The sequence below is a fragment of the Seriola aureovittata genome, chromosome 20, assembly GCF_021018895.1.
Source record: "Seriola aureovittata isolate HTS-2021-v1 ecotype China chromosome 20, ASM2101889v1, whole genome shotgun sequence".
Lineage (NCBI taxonomy): Eukaryota > Metazoa > Chordata > Actinopteri > Carangiformes > Carangidae > Seriola > Seriola aureovittata.
In genome coordinates, this window is record NC_079383.1 from 19716106 (window position 1) to 19733805 (window position 17700).

At 41.1% G+C, this 17700-nt stretch overlaps 1 protein-coding gene across 5 annotated transcripts in view; it reads right to left on the reverse strand.

The window, feature by feature from the left end:
* cnksr2a (connector enhancer of kinase suppressor of Ras 2a) overlaps positions 1-17700 on the reverse strand; it is a 65358-nt gene that overhangs the window by 23213 nt on the left and 24445 nt on the right. For all 5 annotated transcript variants that reach the window (XM_056364026.1, XM_056364025.1, XM_056364024.1 and 2 more), the window contains exons 9-22: positions 16468-16614; positions 14355-14467; positions 14067-14221; positions 13469-13558; positions 11935-12149; positions 8974-9025; positions 6282-6457; positions 4733-4806; positions 4528-4599; positions 3708-3775; positions 3345-3442; positions 2535-2750; positions 1451-1592; positions 711-932 (exon numbers count right to left, since the gene is read on the reverse strand). In XM_056364026.1, coding sequence (XP_056220001.1) covers positions 711-932; positions 1451-1592; positions 2535-2750; positions 3345-3442; positions 3708-3775; positions 4528-4599; positions 4733-4806; positions 6282-6457; positions 8974-9025; positions 11935-12149; positions 13469-13558; positions 14067-14221; positions 14355-14467; positions 16468-16614 — 1840 coding nt within the window. The remainder of the gene's footprint in view (positions 1-710; positions 933-1450; positions 1593-2534; positions 2751-3344; positions 3443-3707; positions 3776-4527; positions 4600-4732; positions 4807-6281; positions 6458-8973; positions 9026-11934; positions 12150-13468; positions 13559-14066; positions 14222-14354; positions 14468-16467; positions 16615-17700) is intronic.

Here is a 17700-nt window from a genome sequence, read left to right on the forward strand (position 1 = left end):
AGTTATATCTCGGTGCAACCACTGGAGGACAGCAGCACACACCTCAACACTTGACTTCTATTAGTCATAGACAGATTACTAATGATGATAAAATCCTGTTCCGTCTTTGCTTTTCAGCCTCAGGGATAATTTCTCAGCCTCGGGGATGATTTTATTTCCTCTGCCTGACTAATTCACATGGTTGTTATATTTCACTCCTCACATCTTCGGTCAACTTTTCCTTTTCTTTCCCCTAATAAATCTATCATGTCGACTGATTACATAAATCTGCCTTGTTTACTATTTTATTCAGACACTTCTCTTCCTGTCTGCCACTGGGCTCACCTTGGCAACCAGTGCACCATTGTCTCATTAGCCTCATTAGATTAGAGTATGGATGGAGTGTGTGTTACCCTGCTCGATACTGATGATGATCTAAATGGAAATGTGTCTGCCTGAGAGCGTTTTTATTTCTGGCACATGTACTGACGTCATCGTCTTCACCTTAAAAAATCTCTTTTTTTTCCCGGTCTCTGGCGGCTGTCATTCAGAGCAAGACACATTTTTGCTTTTCTGCTTTCACCTGACGTGCACCAGCCCACACACACACACACACACAGACACACGCACACACATTACAACACAAAATGTACGATCATCGTGCCCTTTACTCTCTTGTATGTGCCGAAGTTTTTCATAGCACATGTAGTATGTTCCTGACTCCAACTCACCGTTGTGCGTTTGCTGTTCTTTCGCAGGGGGCGTGAGGAGTGTGTGTAGGTTGCTGTCTCTTGGCAGTGTGAAGCTGCGGGGTTTCCCTCCCTGGGTTGCCATAGGAATCAGCCTCTGCATCGCCATGGGCAACGGGACATTCCTCTGTGCAGGAAGAGTGTAAACGGCTCCGGCCGTCATAGTCCCACCCCCAGGACCAGGCTCTGCAAAGACGGCGTCCTCTGTAACATAAAGAAAACATAAAGGAATAACAGAGACATTATATCTAATGTGTCGTTAATCAACTACTGAACAGAACTATCAGCAAGGCATCACTCATACACAAAGTACATGTTTGAACAAATACAACACGTTTACAAACAAACATTATGCCAGGGCAGGGAACACTGTGTTAAACATTTTCTTTACTAACAAAACATTTGACCAAATGTATATTATCCATAGAATGAGTGACTTCAGAAATTGAGATATTACTTAAATATTTTTTCGTGCACATGTTTAGAAGATCCCTGAAAAACTTCAGAACAGAGGGAAGTTGTTGAGTTTTTTAAAACATCAACATCTATTTTTGGGGAAAATTGTAAGCTTAGCTCTGAGACCTGAATGTAATAAATGTGCGGCACAGTTTGGGGCTAAGTCAACTTATTATCAAAGTAACGGTCTCAGTATTTTGTACAAAAATTAGAAAAGTCGTCAACTGGTTGGGCTCCATGAAGCCTCTGGTTAAATGTGGCATTACCTAAAGGTCCAGTTTGTAAATAGTGCAATCCAGCCTCAGTGAGCGGCGTCTCAATCAGGTCCTGCCAAGAACGTCTCTGAGACGACGAGGAGCGGCCCGGGGAACCCGTCTCACTGCTGCCCCCGGCAGGACTGGAGCGGTACTGCAGGAAGCAAAAAACAGAGACAGACAGACGGTTAGCTTTGTATTATTCATCAGTGATCATCTGCAACAGGTTTTTGGGAGAATACTCAGGTATACATGTGTATGCAACACATTTGAGTTATTTGTACCTAGCAATTTATTTTGCATTTGCAAATGAAGATTGAAGCGCTTCATGCTAACATGCTAACACTCGCTGTGATCCAGGCTAACTAAAAGAAGCTTGGTGAAAGTTGTTGTCTGATCAAAAAAAACTTGTTTGTAGTTTGGCTTTTATTTACATTTACATATACTCATTTGCTTCACTAAAGGTAATGTTTGAAGGCTGGTAGCTTAAGTGTGTAATTTTGTTTTATTCATGTGACTTTTACAAACTCTGTCACAAACTGCCAGATCTGGTTCGTTTAAAAAGACGTAAATAATGATAAAATAAGTAAATTAAATTTTAAAAGAAACCTTATGGTCCACCAGTGGCTCTCTAGTTGCTGCAATATTCATTACACACCACAATACAAAAGTGTTGGAAGAACAAACAACATGCTAACAGCTAGCGTGGGGGCTAAAATGCAGGGCAGCCGTGGAACAAAAGCCATTAAAATCATTTCTAAAGGAAAAAAAAATATTTTGTGGGTGTCGATATGTCTGATGTAGAGAACAGTTAGTCACACAAAATTCATTCATAAATATTCACTGCATATTTCATTAAAATCAGAGCATTTGTTCATATGTTTTGCAAAAAAGACGGATGACAAGACAGACTGAACGACCAGTGAACCAGCTGTCTGAAATTATCAATACATACATTTAGCCTCACAGCTGCTCATCACATGCAAGATCTTCTATTTAGCCAATAAGTTTACCACCTTCCACCTTTTCCTTTTATTTAAAACCAAACATTAACGCACACACACACACACACACTCACACACACACACACACACACCTCTACAGGATCACATCTGTACTGCACGTCGCTGCTGCTGCTGCCGCCTGGTTTTCTCCCGCTGTGTGTAGTGCTTCCTAGAGGACCAGGGTGGTACTGCGGCTCTGCGGCCGCTGCGGGTGGCTCGCCACACAGGAAGTCCTCCTGGGAAGAGCGAGAACGAGACGTCTCCGTGGAAGACAGTCGAGTGGTTCGGCCCTCCAAGTAGGCACTCATCTGACAGAGGGAGGAGAGGAGAGAGTGAAGACGTGGCAGACGTCAACTGATCACCTGTGTGTCATTCAATTGTGAGGACAACACTTCAGAAAGGATTTAATCCGGCGGAGGAGCCAGATGACTGCCAAGGACGCAGGGTGATGACTGGATAAGTGTGTGAGAGGGGAAGTAAGAGACGGGAAAAAAGAGAAGAAGAGCATAGAGTGGAAAAGGCAAACACCAAAGACTCTTTATCACCATGATTTTCAAATATTAATATCTTAAAAACTTAGCAGCCTTTGCGTCTGGTGTCCCTGATTACTTGAACTAAAAATGTGCTGTAATAATTGTTGTTGTTTTAGTGTTTCATTTTATCCTGAGCTAAAAAAAAAATATGCCTCAAGACAAAGACTCTTAATGTAGAGCAACCAGTTCTAGGGCCAATTATAGCAACAATTACATCAAATTTAGCCCTTCCACTCCCTGTAGGCTTAATTGGCAATAACTTTAACTGTTAAAATGGACCGTGGAGGAGCACAGAGCATGATTTCAAGTACAGTGCGTGCTTTATATGAGTGTGTAATACAGTTGTGTGTGTGTGTGTGTGTGACTCACTGATGGAGGCCGTGGGTAGGTATCATATGGAGGTGGGGGGCTGTCCTGTTTAGGGCTGGAGGTGGTGTCATCCTCATGTTCACTCTCACTCCAGTAATCTGCAGGAAACCCACACACATACTGTCAGAAAGACGAGATAGCTTTCTGTTTATCTATAAATCCCTTCAGGAAGATCTGACAAGGATCATGAAAATACCTCAGGGGGGTAGAAAATACACTGAAGTAAATCTACTGCATCATAACAACACTGTAGGTCCAGCAGGAATATAGTAAGAGTATGTTTGTGTTCGGCAGTTAAAGACACTGTCGTGCAGAAACCATCTGCTGAAGTGCCCTTCAGCAAGTCCCTCGATGAACCCTCACCCTGCTCCTGGCGCATCCTCTCGCGCTCAGCGTAGCCCACAGCCGCCATGTTGAGACGACTCAGCCATCTAACAGAAGGACAGAACATCCAGAAGGAAGATGGCATTAAGATTCACAGATTTACAGTATTATACACACAAACTAACAAACGGGTTGTGAAATGAAAAACTCTGCAGACTGAAACAACATTACACTGAACACAACTGAATGCACTGAGGAAAAATATCTTGATTCAAATGAGAATAGGAAAAGTGAAATAAATAAATAAATACATCTGAATCAACCATTCTGCATCATTAGCACTTTTCTTTAGTAATTTAAGTACATTTTGCTGCTTTTATACTTTTACTTGAGTAACAATTTGTATTTTGTGTGTAACTACGGAAAGTCTTTAAAATGTTTGTCGCTCATAAAATAGTATATGATGTTTGATCAACCCAATATATTATTTGTTCTCTTATTGGAAACAAGTGGAATTATCTATTCTAGATGTTTTAACCTGCTCTTTTCTGTAACTACAGTAACTAACATGTTAAGGCAGATACTTATTTTGATTATAATCCTGTAGATGGTGTAAATTACACCATCGTTTGGAGAGTCCTCTTGCACTGAACGACACTGTACCCTCTATGGAAATATCCTGCAAGTTATATTTTTTATACTCACCACTTCCCAAATAAAAACAGGCTTCCTTTTTTATTATCAAATGCAAAGCGTATTTGCTGTGGGGATGGTAAACAGGAAGCTGCACTCTTGCCACCCAGCTGGGACTGTGCCCTTCTGCATAACCTTTGTCCGCATTTAGCACGTGCTGATTTACCTGTTCATGTCATCTACTCCATCTGCTGCAAAGTAGAAACTCTTGACCTTGGGGTGACATGCTTTGAAAGCACTAGAGAGATGGAGGAACAGAGGGAGTTATTTTTGCAGGCACATTCACACATAATAGCACATCAACCGTACATGCACACAGACAAGTAAATACACATAAATATGCAATAGACCGGTTTTCATCATGCACTTACTACTTCTTGCGACATTCACTGGCCCGGTCGATCTTAAACTCTGGAAGACTGACAAAACCCTCTGCCTTCTCATCCTGTACAGAAGAGATTAACGATATAAATAGAAAGATGAATAAAAACCTAAAGAGAAGATAGAAATAAAAGGAAAATTACAGTTTATTTCAATCTGGGATATTTTTTTTTTTTATAAATGTGGCTCTATGGCTCGTGATAACTTTCTACTCGCCACCTCCGTTGTAGGGATTCAGCTGCACGAGCCTCCTACAGCTTTCCAAATAAACATGATTTGTATGTGAATCATTTCAAACGCTCAGAAAGCATCCACCTGAAACTTGTCATTATGGCTGTCTGCAGAGAGACCTGCATCTGGGTCAACCTGCACTCCGTTTGTTTGCAGTACATTCTGTCTGAGGCTGCAGATAGCTTTCCATTTAGCATGTGTTTGTGCTGAATTAAATGAAGTGAAGTGAAGTGAAGCCATACTAGCTGCTCTGTGAGGCTTCATACATGCAATGTTAGCGGAATGGGAACAACAGCAAAAAACATCCTTTATTTCAACTTTGGAGTTTTAATGCATTAATTCCAAGGAGGTTAGCCCAGTGCTAACCTTCTAGTCACACTAGTAAACAGACTAAATTACCTACTTTTGTTGTGTACTGTAATTCTAGCAGTTTGTTACCAGGTACAAACAAACAGTTCCTATATAATGATCGGTGTTAACATTCAATTTCGTTTTGAATGCGGCATTAGGCACAGCTATCCTTTAAGCTAAAGGCTAACATCAGCATGCTAACAGGCTCACAATAACAATGGTAACATGCTGATGTTCAGCAGATATAATCATTATCAATCACAGTTTAGCGTGTTAGCACGCTAGCATTGCTAATTAGCTTTTAAGTACAGGTGATTGTGGAGGGAATGTCAATTTTGACCTGATCACCAAAGGTCATGAAAGAGGTCATGAAATGTGTGTATTAAATTTAATGGCAATCTGTCCAATAGTTATTGAGATACTTCACTGAAAAGCACAAATGTGAACCTCTTGGTGGCGCTAGAGGAAAAGTAAGGGGATCGTTAACGTCAGTAAGATGAATATGAGTGTCTCTACAAAATTTCAATGGAAATAATTCAGTGTGCTAGACTGACAGACTGACAGACTGACACTGTCACTCCACTGGAGCATGGCAGAGAAGAAAATGTATTGAATACAGACTCTGAAGTTCTCCCAGAAGTTTGACTCATTTCAAAGAGTTCACAAAACTTTAACTTCATGCAACTTTAAGATGAAATCAGCGTGAAAGTCTTTAAGTGTGATGTGCTAGCACAAGGTTTGACTTCAGGGTAACTTGTACTGGGTGTTCTCTCCCTTTGTCTTTGCCACAGAGCAGTAACATAGCTATTTCAGAAACTTGCACAGCTTCCATTAAGTTACAGCAAGTACAGGTTTTGACGAATTTCATCATTTTGTCTTTGTTTCAGAGTCTTGCTTTCTTAAACTCTATGAAATGTCTCACAGTTTTGTGAAACTGACACTTGAAATCCTCCTCACCTCCTCATTGATGTACCAGTACAGGCAGTTGTCCTTCAGAACAAACCAGTACTTCTTCCATTTCTGAGAAAAGTAACCCTTCGCATCTCTCTTTCTCCACAACCAGCCCTCGCAGTCTCCTCTGCCGAGCGCCTTGCAGGAAACACGCCTCCGACTCAGGGAGGCCAGACCTCGCCCTGGAACGAAATGCAACGTAAATAGCAGATAATATAAATCAGAAAACTGAAAGAAAACAAAGAACAGGAACATAGTACTAAAGCTGCTTTTTAAGTGCTCACTTTAAGTCTTTCACCGCGGTACAAATAAACACATTCATAAAATGCCACATCTTAATGTACCAATAATTCTTGGCTGGAGATCAGTGTGAGGATTTGACAGAACGCTGCTGCACTGCAGTAAGGTAAGAGGTGTTTAATAAAAATTGGCTTTTCCTTCTGGCATAAAAGCCTTGTAACATTTTTCTTAGCAGGCTCCTCATTAGAGATTAGCGAGACTTGGCTTCCAGTTGAGGACCACGGAGAAACTTTTATTGTGCTGTATCAAAAGTCTTGCAACTTTAAAGGGGAAAGGCAATTCAATATTCCATTTAATTCTGTGGCAATGGGAAGTGCGGCACACAGTAGATCTCTAAAGGAAAGAGCTTTCTTCCACAGTGCTACACACAAGGAGACTAAAGCTGAAACATGCAGTGTGAAAAGAGGAGGCTCTGCAGACAATTAATAAGTTATATACTCAGATATAGAGAAAAATATATATCCTGAAAATGTGCAAAAGTGTAGAGGAGATGCAAAACTACATTGAGACGGTTTCTTAAAAGCACAAATATATCTCCTTATGGATCAACACTTCAAACAAAACGGAGGAAAACTGTAAAATATGGGACCTTGAACGCATCGATAAATCCTTATTTTCACAATAATTTTCAAAGTTTGGTTCGATTGCTGTAAACAAACAACGCCGTCGTCGAAAGAGTGCAGATGGAGCTAAAGCTTTCAGAGTTTCTCACAATGGCAGATGGTGAAACAAGTGAAAGGCCAGTGAAAGAAAAAAAATCACTCCCAACATGTTGATCCTCGATAGTGTGGTGGAAGGGAAAAAATAAAAGGTTTGGTCAAAGAGAGAAACAGAGAGCAGGGAGTTGGAAAAAAAGGACAATTAGGAGCTGAAATCACCTCACAAAAGAGGGAGAAAATGAATAAATGCAATCATCTGAACCATTGTTTGAAGAAATAGAGGAAAAATTCTACAAAAGTAATTAAAGAACCGCTCTCACAGTGAGAGGGACGATTAAAAAAAAAGAAAAAAAAGTGACCTTTTAGGCTCGGTAATGAAATGTGACCTAAACATAAGTAGTTTTCATCTTGATAGCGACGCCCTTCTCACGTAAAGAAAGTGCTGAATCACTGGATTCAACATCTGGACTGAAGGTACATCGTATAGCAAACTAGACTGAAAGCTGCCTCGCTCGCAGTCCTGTCTGAACTCATCAAACCATGATGTGTGAAAATGCTAATTCAGTGCTCACTGCACAGCATGTGAAGGAAATGTTGTTTCTTTTTTGTTTTTTTCCTGACCAGGAAATGATTTTTGTTGCGGAGACTGGAGCTGAACTGAACTCCCAGCTGGCAGGATATAGATTGGATGAAATGAGCAAAAAGCTACGATCAGGTGCTACAATTAAATTATCCAAGCAGCTTCTTTAAATGTGCAGTATGAAAAGATTATTAACCCTATATGTTAAAACGGTCTTTTATCGGAAAGCTTTCATGAATGTTTGATATATTGTTGTGAATTATTTTCCGAAGATACAGACAATTTATATTTTTGTGTAACTTTCTTCTGTTTTATGATGTGTGTTTTTCTTTTGTTCAAAAAAAGAAAAACCTGAAGAAGCTCTGGGAAATCATGACATGCATTTGGCAATATTTTGTGACATTTTAAAAGGTCAAACTGACAGGTCGGTTAATCTAGAAAAATCACTGACATATTGACTGACAATGGAGATAATCAGCCGTTGACTTATTTACTTTATATTCCCTGTATTGCCAGCCCTGGCCCTGCTGTGGCATGGTCTGGAATCATATTGATCTATTGACTAAACAGAAGCTGGTGGGTCTACAAAACATGTCGCTCATAGTTACTCAAAGTGAAAACAGCATTGAAGAGTTGAAAAGTAACACTGACACATTATTTCACTGGTCCCATTGTTCCCTGCAGTGATATGGAACTGTAGATTCATAGTAATGACTATGGAATTTGATTCTAATTACTAAATGGTCAAATTGCTTCGCATACGAGTAATTGTTTCCAATTAGTTGCGAACATTACCTGCAGAGTATTTTACCCAGTGCACAGCAGGTGACATATAATTTTGAATGTTTCCAAGAGTTAAAAAGGAATAATGGATGATTATCTACTTGGGTAAAAATGCAGCATTTTCCTCCTTGAAATCAATAACTTGTTATAAACACAATATATCCAGTAGAAGTCTCAGCACTTTGTCTCAATTTTCCTCATAACCGCACATTTCTTTCCAGGAAGCAGCAGCTGCTCCCGCACCTTCACACTGATCTCCATTAGTTCTGCATCCATGAGAGAGAGTGAAGGAGCGAGTGACCACAGCTGGCGAGCATCTGGCCACGGCGGCACTTCCTGCTCACGCTAAACGAAACAGGTGGGCTTTCCTGCTTACCTTTATTCTTCTTCCTGTTCTTTGACTGCAGAGAGGAGGACTGCTGGTATGTCTGAGAGAGGGAGGGAGAGGAAGAGAGAAAGAGAGAGAGAGAGAGAGAGAGAGAGAGAGAGAGAGAGAGAAAGAGCAGGCTGTCAGGTTGAATCAGTGGCCTTTGTTTGCTGCAAAGAATCCTGGGATATAAAACATGACAGATCTCAGGGAGCGGAGGAGACGAGGCAGAAGGCACATGGATACAAAAGGGGAAACTCTGTCGCTCATTATCTCTTCCTCTCACATGCACATGAGGGGATGGAAAAGTCGACCTGGTGGAGGACTTTAGCAGCTCTCACACCTCTAAACATAGAACAGAGGGACAGGAAGCGAGGGGAGTGAACGGTGGCACAATAGGACGTCCAGGTGATGGAGGAAAGGTGAGAAAATACAGCTCAGGGGCCTCTGGGATTAAAGGGAACCTACAGTAGGCAAAATGTGAAGGACAAACATACAACCCCATTTATTCTCCAACTAATCTCCTGGAAACTTTCATCATAATTTCCCTTAAAAAATTAAGTGCTATTTAGCTGCAAAGTACCAAGATATTTCCAAGAAAGGCCAATTCAATCTGGTATTAATTACAAAGGAGCACCTGTTTGTTATATTAGACTTTTTATGAGGAGACTTGTAAATGACACAGTAGGTAAGAGAAAAATAATCCATAAACTGGCGTCAGCTTCCATCAGAGTTTCCAAGAAAGACTGCAAAAAAAAAAATTTATTTGGATTACTTCATGACTTTGAGCTGCCACACATGGGTTCACGGTAAATATTAATTGAATCGATGTTTACGCTGCATGTTGATTGAACTGCATGCTTACCTATAGTGTTGCTCGATAAATAAAACACTCCACGCCATAAACTCAGCTGCTATACTTCATTTCTACCCGATTTCCAAAGTAAAGTGACTCACTGTGGCACATTTTCTTCTTTCTGAGAAACTCCGATGGATATTGACGTTTGTTTATGAGCCATTTTAAATTTACCTAGTACATAATTTTCTAATTTATTCTCGACTTTATTTAATGACTGTAGCGACTAACACCTTCTCCATTTCCCTTGTAATTAGCACCAAATTATTTAGGCCTCTCTTGGAAAAATCCAAGTAATCAGCAGCTAAATACCAGTTAATCTTTAGGAAAATATAAGAAATGTTTCCAGGATATTAGCTGGAAATTGCAGGACCAGTACAACACAACTTTTTATGTGATTTCAGGGCAGATTTATGGACGATTTTTCAATAGACATCAGAGATGATCACATGCTGGGAAAGTATAAGTCGTAACTAAATCTAAAAATGAGTGTGTGTCACGTTCGTGGGTTCAGTTATGACTCTGAGAGGGAGGAGTTACGAGTGTTGATGCTCCTTTCAGTGTCTTTGCTTCACGTCTCTCTCTCTCTCTCTCTCTCTCTCTCTCTCTCTCTCGCCTCACAGCCTGAAAACCTCCGATCCAAAACACTCAGCCGGCATATTTCAGACGTGACCTCTCCCGACAGGTCAGATGGGGCAGCGGACCAGCTCTGATGTCACGATATTACACATGTCACAGCCTGGAGCTCGGCCGCTCGCAGCCCCACGCTCAGCAAGACAGATGACACGGGCCCGCCCACACCCACTGACACGCCATCTGCCATCGCAGCGTCCATGCACACTGTAAATGCACACTCGAACACGCAAACACACACACACACACACACACATGCAAACACATTTAATTTCCAAAGAGCTGCTGTCAAGATGTATAAGGTCACTCCCGGCCAAACCGACTGTCTGGACCGGAGAACGGCGAGCTCAGACGGACAGGCAGGGCGGACAGATTTCATGGAAGTGACAGGGGGTAATAACAAGTCAGCATTTGCTCAGATCACACTTCACTACAGCACTTTTTCCATCAGGGTCAAAAGATTTTTCTTTTTTTAATCTCACATCTCCGAGTCCTGAACGTTAGATCCAGTCTAAGAAACAAATTAGAGAAGAAGCACATTGCCTCGTAAAACTTTTTCCTTTGAGGAGGCAACAGAGGCGAAGCCGGAGGAGGTTCCTAACTGCGTCCTCTGCTCTAGTTTTGATCTACGGGAAGTTGATTGTCATTTCCAAACGTCTGCACGTCCTGGGAAACCAAATGTTGTTCCTCATGGACGACACACAGCAGAGACTGAGGGCGTGTGCAAAGAAACAAAGTAATGCTAAACTTAAACTGAAAACTGTGAACTAAAACTTAACATGACAGATACAAATAGCACACGGTCTTAAGAGGAGCAGCTGGCTTAAGATATTTAAGAAACACTATTGTGAACAAATGGCTGGTATCTTATTCTGTAAAGTGCACTGTGTTGCAGTATGTAACTATACAACACAACCCCTCCCTTCATTTTCAGCTGTTTCTGCCTCATATAGACCTTATATTAAAGGAATACTTTGACATTTTGGGAATATTGCTCATTTGCTCTTTTGCTGAGACTTAGATGAAAAGATTGATACTAGGGCTGCGACTAACGACTATTTTCATTATTGATTATTCTGCACAACATTTTCTTGGAGGATCGATTAATTGTTTAGTCTCTGAAATGTTAATGAATATATTTAGAAAATAGTGGCAATGGCACAATTTCTCAGAGGCCACAACAAAGACGTGAAATCCTGAAGATATGTAGCGTATCGTCATGTATGTGGAGGAAAAACTAGCAAATCGTCACATGTGAGGAGCCGGAACCAGAGAACGTTTGACTGAAACAATTAATCGATTAGTTAAATAGTTTATGTTACAGTCGATCACCTAAACATAAACTTTTAAATCGTTTTAATTTCTATATATTGTAAGACATTATTTTACAATACATTCAAAACAGTGTCATTTAATGGTGCTGGTTCTTTTGGATTTCAAAAATTATTGTATGAAAGGACAAAAAAAAAAAGCTGAATTACGTGATAAATGGAGGCTGGGTCTCTGGGGGGAGAATCCCTCTGATTTGTCTGCAGGACGTAGTGGGAGGGGCTTTGGCTGTGGTGGCTCCGCCTCTTGGCACGCTTGGCCGTGTCGTTGGACCGTTTACCCGGACGAGCTGTGTGGGAGGAGTAGTCGTCGGAGGGGGTCCTCTCGTCCCCGCCGGGCAGCCCCACGTAACGCATGAGTGACGCTTCTGTGAAACACACCATCAATCAGCTCACATTAATGAGATGCAATATATATATATATATATATATATATATATACACACACAAATGAATCAAACTTCTGTTGTGTCTGTGATGTGTCTGAGTTTAAACTTTTACCTGTAGCTTAAACCTTCCAATTAGTGTGATTCTGTCTACAGTATCATTTTATCATATTGATCTCTTTGCTTTTTTAATTTTCAGATTTGTCACATTTTCTTCATCAGTGCTGCCTGTGAAGTGTTGGGTTAATTAGAGACTAATTTTAAAAATATATAAATAAAACAGTCAAAATGTCACATCACTCAAAGATTCATCAAAATGAAGATGATTGCTGTTTGAAATAATACATCTGAGTTTTGACCTTTAATCAGCGCATCGTAATTGATAATCAGTTTATTATGAAAATATCAAAAGACAATGCCGACGTCTGTAAAGCTTTCAGCGCCGATCAAATCTACACTGAAAATGCACCAACTCTTTTTCTTTGAGTGTGATTTTTCTCATTCTGAAAACGTGCTGCCGCACCAAGTTTGGTCAAAATGAGAGATTGAGATGTTTTAGATGGACTGATGGATCTATATTCTGTTCCCCGTCAGAGGCACTGTGACTCTGTGTGTGTGTGTGTGTGTGTGTGTGTGTGTGTGTGTGTGTGTGTGTGTGTGTGTGTGTGTGAGAGAGAGAGAGAGAAACGCTTGCTAGCAGCATGACTGTGTTTATCGAATGTGTTCAGAAACACTCTCTGTTTAAGTCTCTCTCGTCTTTTTCGACCAACTTCTTCCCGCTGGGGAGGAAACCCAGGTTTCTCTACCCTTCTTCTCAACGGTTCCCACCCTCGTGTCCTTCCCTGGTTGCTAGGCAGCGGCCAGAGGAAAGTGAGACACAGAGAAGAGCTGCTGTCAGCGTCGCCATGGCAACTGTGTGAGTGATTCAGGTGGAGGTCAGGGGGAATAGTTTTTTTTTTTCCGTTTCTGCGCCCTCCTCTCATCCTTTTCTCTCTCCTCTCCCCATCCCATCTCTCTTCCTTTCTTTCTGTCACTTTTATTTTCCCTCCCTTTCATTTTCTCTCCCTTTGTGCCGACTGTCTACCTTTTTTTTTTTTCTCTCTCCCTCCCTTCTCATCCCCTCTTATTTCATTTCTCTGTGATGCTAATCACAGAGAATTAGAGAAGGGGATGGAGGCGCATTGATCTCCGTGCACACTGATCTATTCATAATACGGAGAGATGGGGACATTTAACAGACTCTAACAGGCTCTTCAGGAGGTGCACACTCACACATATGCACTCCACACGCCGACACTCACCTCTGCGGCTTTCTCTGTTAAGCTTGGCTGGGTCTTCATAGTCGCCCACCCAGTTACACTCCACAGGCATGGAGATGGGCCTCAGCCTGCCTACAAACACACACAGAGACACGCACATTTACAAAACTTCATGTTTGAATGTAAGAAACATAGCTTTCTCTAAGCTCAGTCCACGACAGGTTTCCAAAAATTAGATGCAACAAATTCAAGTTTTCGTTTCTCCCATGTGCAGTAAATGCCTCTTGGTTCCTCGCACATCTTTTATTATTTTTATTTTGTCTTGCAGTTTTTCTTGTTGTTCTCATACACCTTTTATTCTGAAAGGTCTAAACTGAACTGATAATTTCCTCAGAGTCATATTTTAAATGCTGATATTTCGGATTCCTGCAAAAATATTTTTCATTTAATCTTCGCTGTGTAGAGTCCATCACTTTCTAAAACTTTTTATTCATCGCCTTGGCCTGGCAGGTCGATTCCTACCCTCATTATTTTTTTTTATTAAGTGGTTGACTGCAGCAGAATGAGACTGAACTCAATGCCCCACATCCCCTCCCTCCACTTTCTTCCTCACAGTCTCAGTCATCACAAGAGTGTATACCATATGTAGGCGTGGTGCAGTACACAGGCTCCTCCTCTTCTCGCCGGCGAGACTCTTGATCCAGGAAGGAGTTTGGTGACTCAGAGCGCTTAGCAACGCTGACGCCACCATGGTTGCGAGATGCCTCATCTCCAGACAAGGCTCCCGTCTCATCTCTACGGCAACAGCAGAGGCAGGTTTACCGGAAAACAAAATGGGCATCAACGTCAGAGCTTATCTTTGATGTCACCGGTTCTACTTGTTATGAGTTGAATTTTTTCTTTCTTCTTTGACACACAGACACAGTACCTGGGTGTGTACGGCTCAGCAGGCGGAGGGGGGATGAAAAGGTCCTGGAGGGCCGAGTTCTTGGTGGGTGTGCCTGAGGGTGTGGCTGAACTGCTGCCTGGGCTTCTGGTTGGCTGCGGAGAGCAAAAGTGGATTCATGTGGTTAGAACAAACCATTTGCCCTGTGTTGAGTTACTCAGTTGAATCGGTAACTTTTTCCTTTAAGTCCCCCTACTTAGCTTTAGGACAAACTATAATGAAGTCATAAGCAGCACATAAAAGGACATTTTAAGTTTTGATTAATGTATGTCATGTAATGTTTTTGTCAGCAACTTCTCCTATAAGACTATTTTACATTATAACAGCTGTGTTTTCGTTCATTATCTGTTTATATATCAGCCTCTAAACAGGTTATAGTCTGTTATAAACCAGTTATTAAATGCATTATACTCATTACAAATGCTAAATAGTGCTACTTAAAGTAAAGTATTATCCTTGAATGATATTGACCTTGGTGATGGCAAATCAGAGAAGTAACGTAAAAGTAACTTGTGCTGAAAACACAATGCTGTTTGAAATAAAAGGACTTTCTATAAGACTCAAAATATTTCCCAAGTAACAAAGCAAACCACTTGTTATTACTCAGTCCTGACCAAAAACACCTGTATGGCTGCCTACTGTATCTTAAAGCTTTTCCTGTGAGGTAGCTACTGGTTAGGCCACCTGTGGTTGGTGATTCCCTGGACAGACTAATCCAAAAAAAACTATGTAAAAACTATCATTACTACATGTAATAACATCACTGTCTAGCTGTATTAGCTGAGCTGTGGGAACATGGCATGAAGCACGAGCAGTCAGCTGGTCGACAGGTTTTAAACAAACCTCGGGTTAACCAGATGTTTTTTTGGAAAAGAAAATAAAGGCAAGAAGTAAAATTATTACCCGAACTGTTATATATAATATAATAATATAATATCCTGCATACAGCAAAGTTCTGCATACAACTGTACATATAGTTTAAAATCTTTGCTGATTCATATTTCCCTTGGTTCCACATACTGTCAGTGACTTTTGGACATCAGGCTGCAAAAAAACAAATCAGGAAAACTCTGCAGTCTGACACCAGCACAATGACAAGCAAGATGAAACACAAATACCAGATTAGTGGCCAAAAAACAATAAAGTAAGATCAGCAAAATTTACTGCCAAACTTAATAAAACAAGGAAGAACAAATCACATCAGCCTTCTCTTAAAAGCAGAACTGTGAAGGATGCTGAATTATAACTCCAAGACCATTTTCATAACTATCTAAGTCATTGTCTGGCCTGCTTCCCATGAGGCGTTTGGGACAGTCCCATCCACTGCAGAGGAGACACTCCATAAAAAAAGCTTAAGGAAACGGCTGCATGCTGCTCTGTATCGGAGGTGGGATAGTTAATATTTGCAGAATCATCCAGCTAGTCTGCATCCCTGAAGACTTCTCTCTTGTAAAACCAAATTATAAGGTTCGAAATCATTTCAGAAAAAGCAGAACTCTCATCTTTGTGCAGGCAGTTGTTTTCTTATTGCACATGTCAGCTGTGCTCACATTCAAAACTCACCTTCAAATGAAGTGGTTTACATAACCTGGATAAACTGCTTACAACCTGTTTGATTGTACTGACTGAATGTTCGCCGCATTGCCCGATCTCTGCAATTACTTTTGTCACTGCAGTGTTAGTCTGCAATACTCAACAGAAGTAACGGCCCAAACTACAAAAATAACGCTCCAAGTTATAATAAACATGAATTATCTTTGATGAATCTGTGGCTAATGTGGTCACAAAAGACTGTGATGGGGGGGGGGCAACTGTTTTCCCTCCTGATCGTGCAGATAATCAGCGTTAATGACGGAGATACATTTCATAATTCGAGGGAGCATGGGGAATGTGGGCGGAGTGTGCCATCAATTTTCCCTTCCTACTCCTTCCAGTGCATTTCAGCTGGCAAACAAAACCAATGCTGAGCCACAGTACCCTGACCTAATTACACACTTTGGCTGCAGTCGTGCGGGGAGGGAGCGAATGCTGTGGGGAATTATGTGGGCCAGTGCGGTGCTTTAATAAAGTCTATAAAAGGTAGAGCCGGTCCCACCTGCAGAGCCAGGGGTTTCCAGCGCATGTTCTTGAGCAGAGCGGGGGCGGAGCTGAGCGTGCTCTGTGGACGCTTCTTCAGGGTCAGGGACACGACGCCTTTATCGGCTCTCAGCGAGCCGACCAGGTTACGTAACTGCCAGCCCACCTGTGGATGGGAGAGGACAGAGGATCGAATCACACAGTGCCACTGACCTGCTGGAAAATATCCTCATCTGGATATCGAACAATGCAATCACAACTTGAGTTATAACCAGCTTTCGTATTCAGCATGAAGTTTGAATTCTGGCCATGTCGTGATTGGATCTCGCTTGTTGAGCCTTCTGTGCAAGGCAAGTGGGTGTGGAGGTGGTAAGTCTATCTATAGAGCTTTCATGTGATGTAACCTGCCCTCAATTTGAAAACAAATACTTCTTATGATATATTTTCCTTCATTTTTAGCCACGTTTTGCACAAAACAATGCCAACACTCCTTGTTTGTAGGAGATTTGAGAAGAAAAACCTACTGTAAACAAGAATAAAAATGGCCACTGTGAGGTTCTTTGCTCTATCTCTGTGACTTTATATTCATCTGACCTTTGTGGGGAGATAACTTTGTCATAAAGACAAACTAATTCTCTTAACTGCAGCCACTCTATTCACCTCAGATCTGATCGTAACGCAAGAGGAGGTGCAGGGAAGGGTTGGCGGGATCTGATTACACTAATTCAAATGCATGCCGTGTTCATCTGCACCTTGTAAACTAAGGGCACATTCTGCAATACAGATGTGAACAGATGGGTGGCCCTACCACAAAATATTCAACACATAGAACTGGAGCTAAGGTGCTAAGGGATTTATTCTGATACATAATTAGTTTTAAAAAACACTTGATAAATAACTTTATCTTACAACAATAAGCCAAATTCTTTAGTTATAAACTGTAATATATTACTGAATTTAAAAAGACAGAAAGGTCCTTTAACATACATTTTATCCTATTAACATAAAGCTTGTCCTGTTCAGGTGAGATATTTAGATTCACCATGTACATGATGAATTCCGAAAGATCACATAACTGCTCTCGCACACATAAAAAAATCAATGAATAAATCTTAACAGAGATGGAAGAAGTATTCTGATATTTTACTTAAGTCAGAATACCAAATACAAAATGTGAAAATACTCCATTGAAAGTCAAAGCCCTGCAGTCAAAATCCCACTCAAGTGAAAGTAAGTATTAGCAGAAAAATGC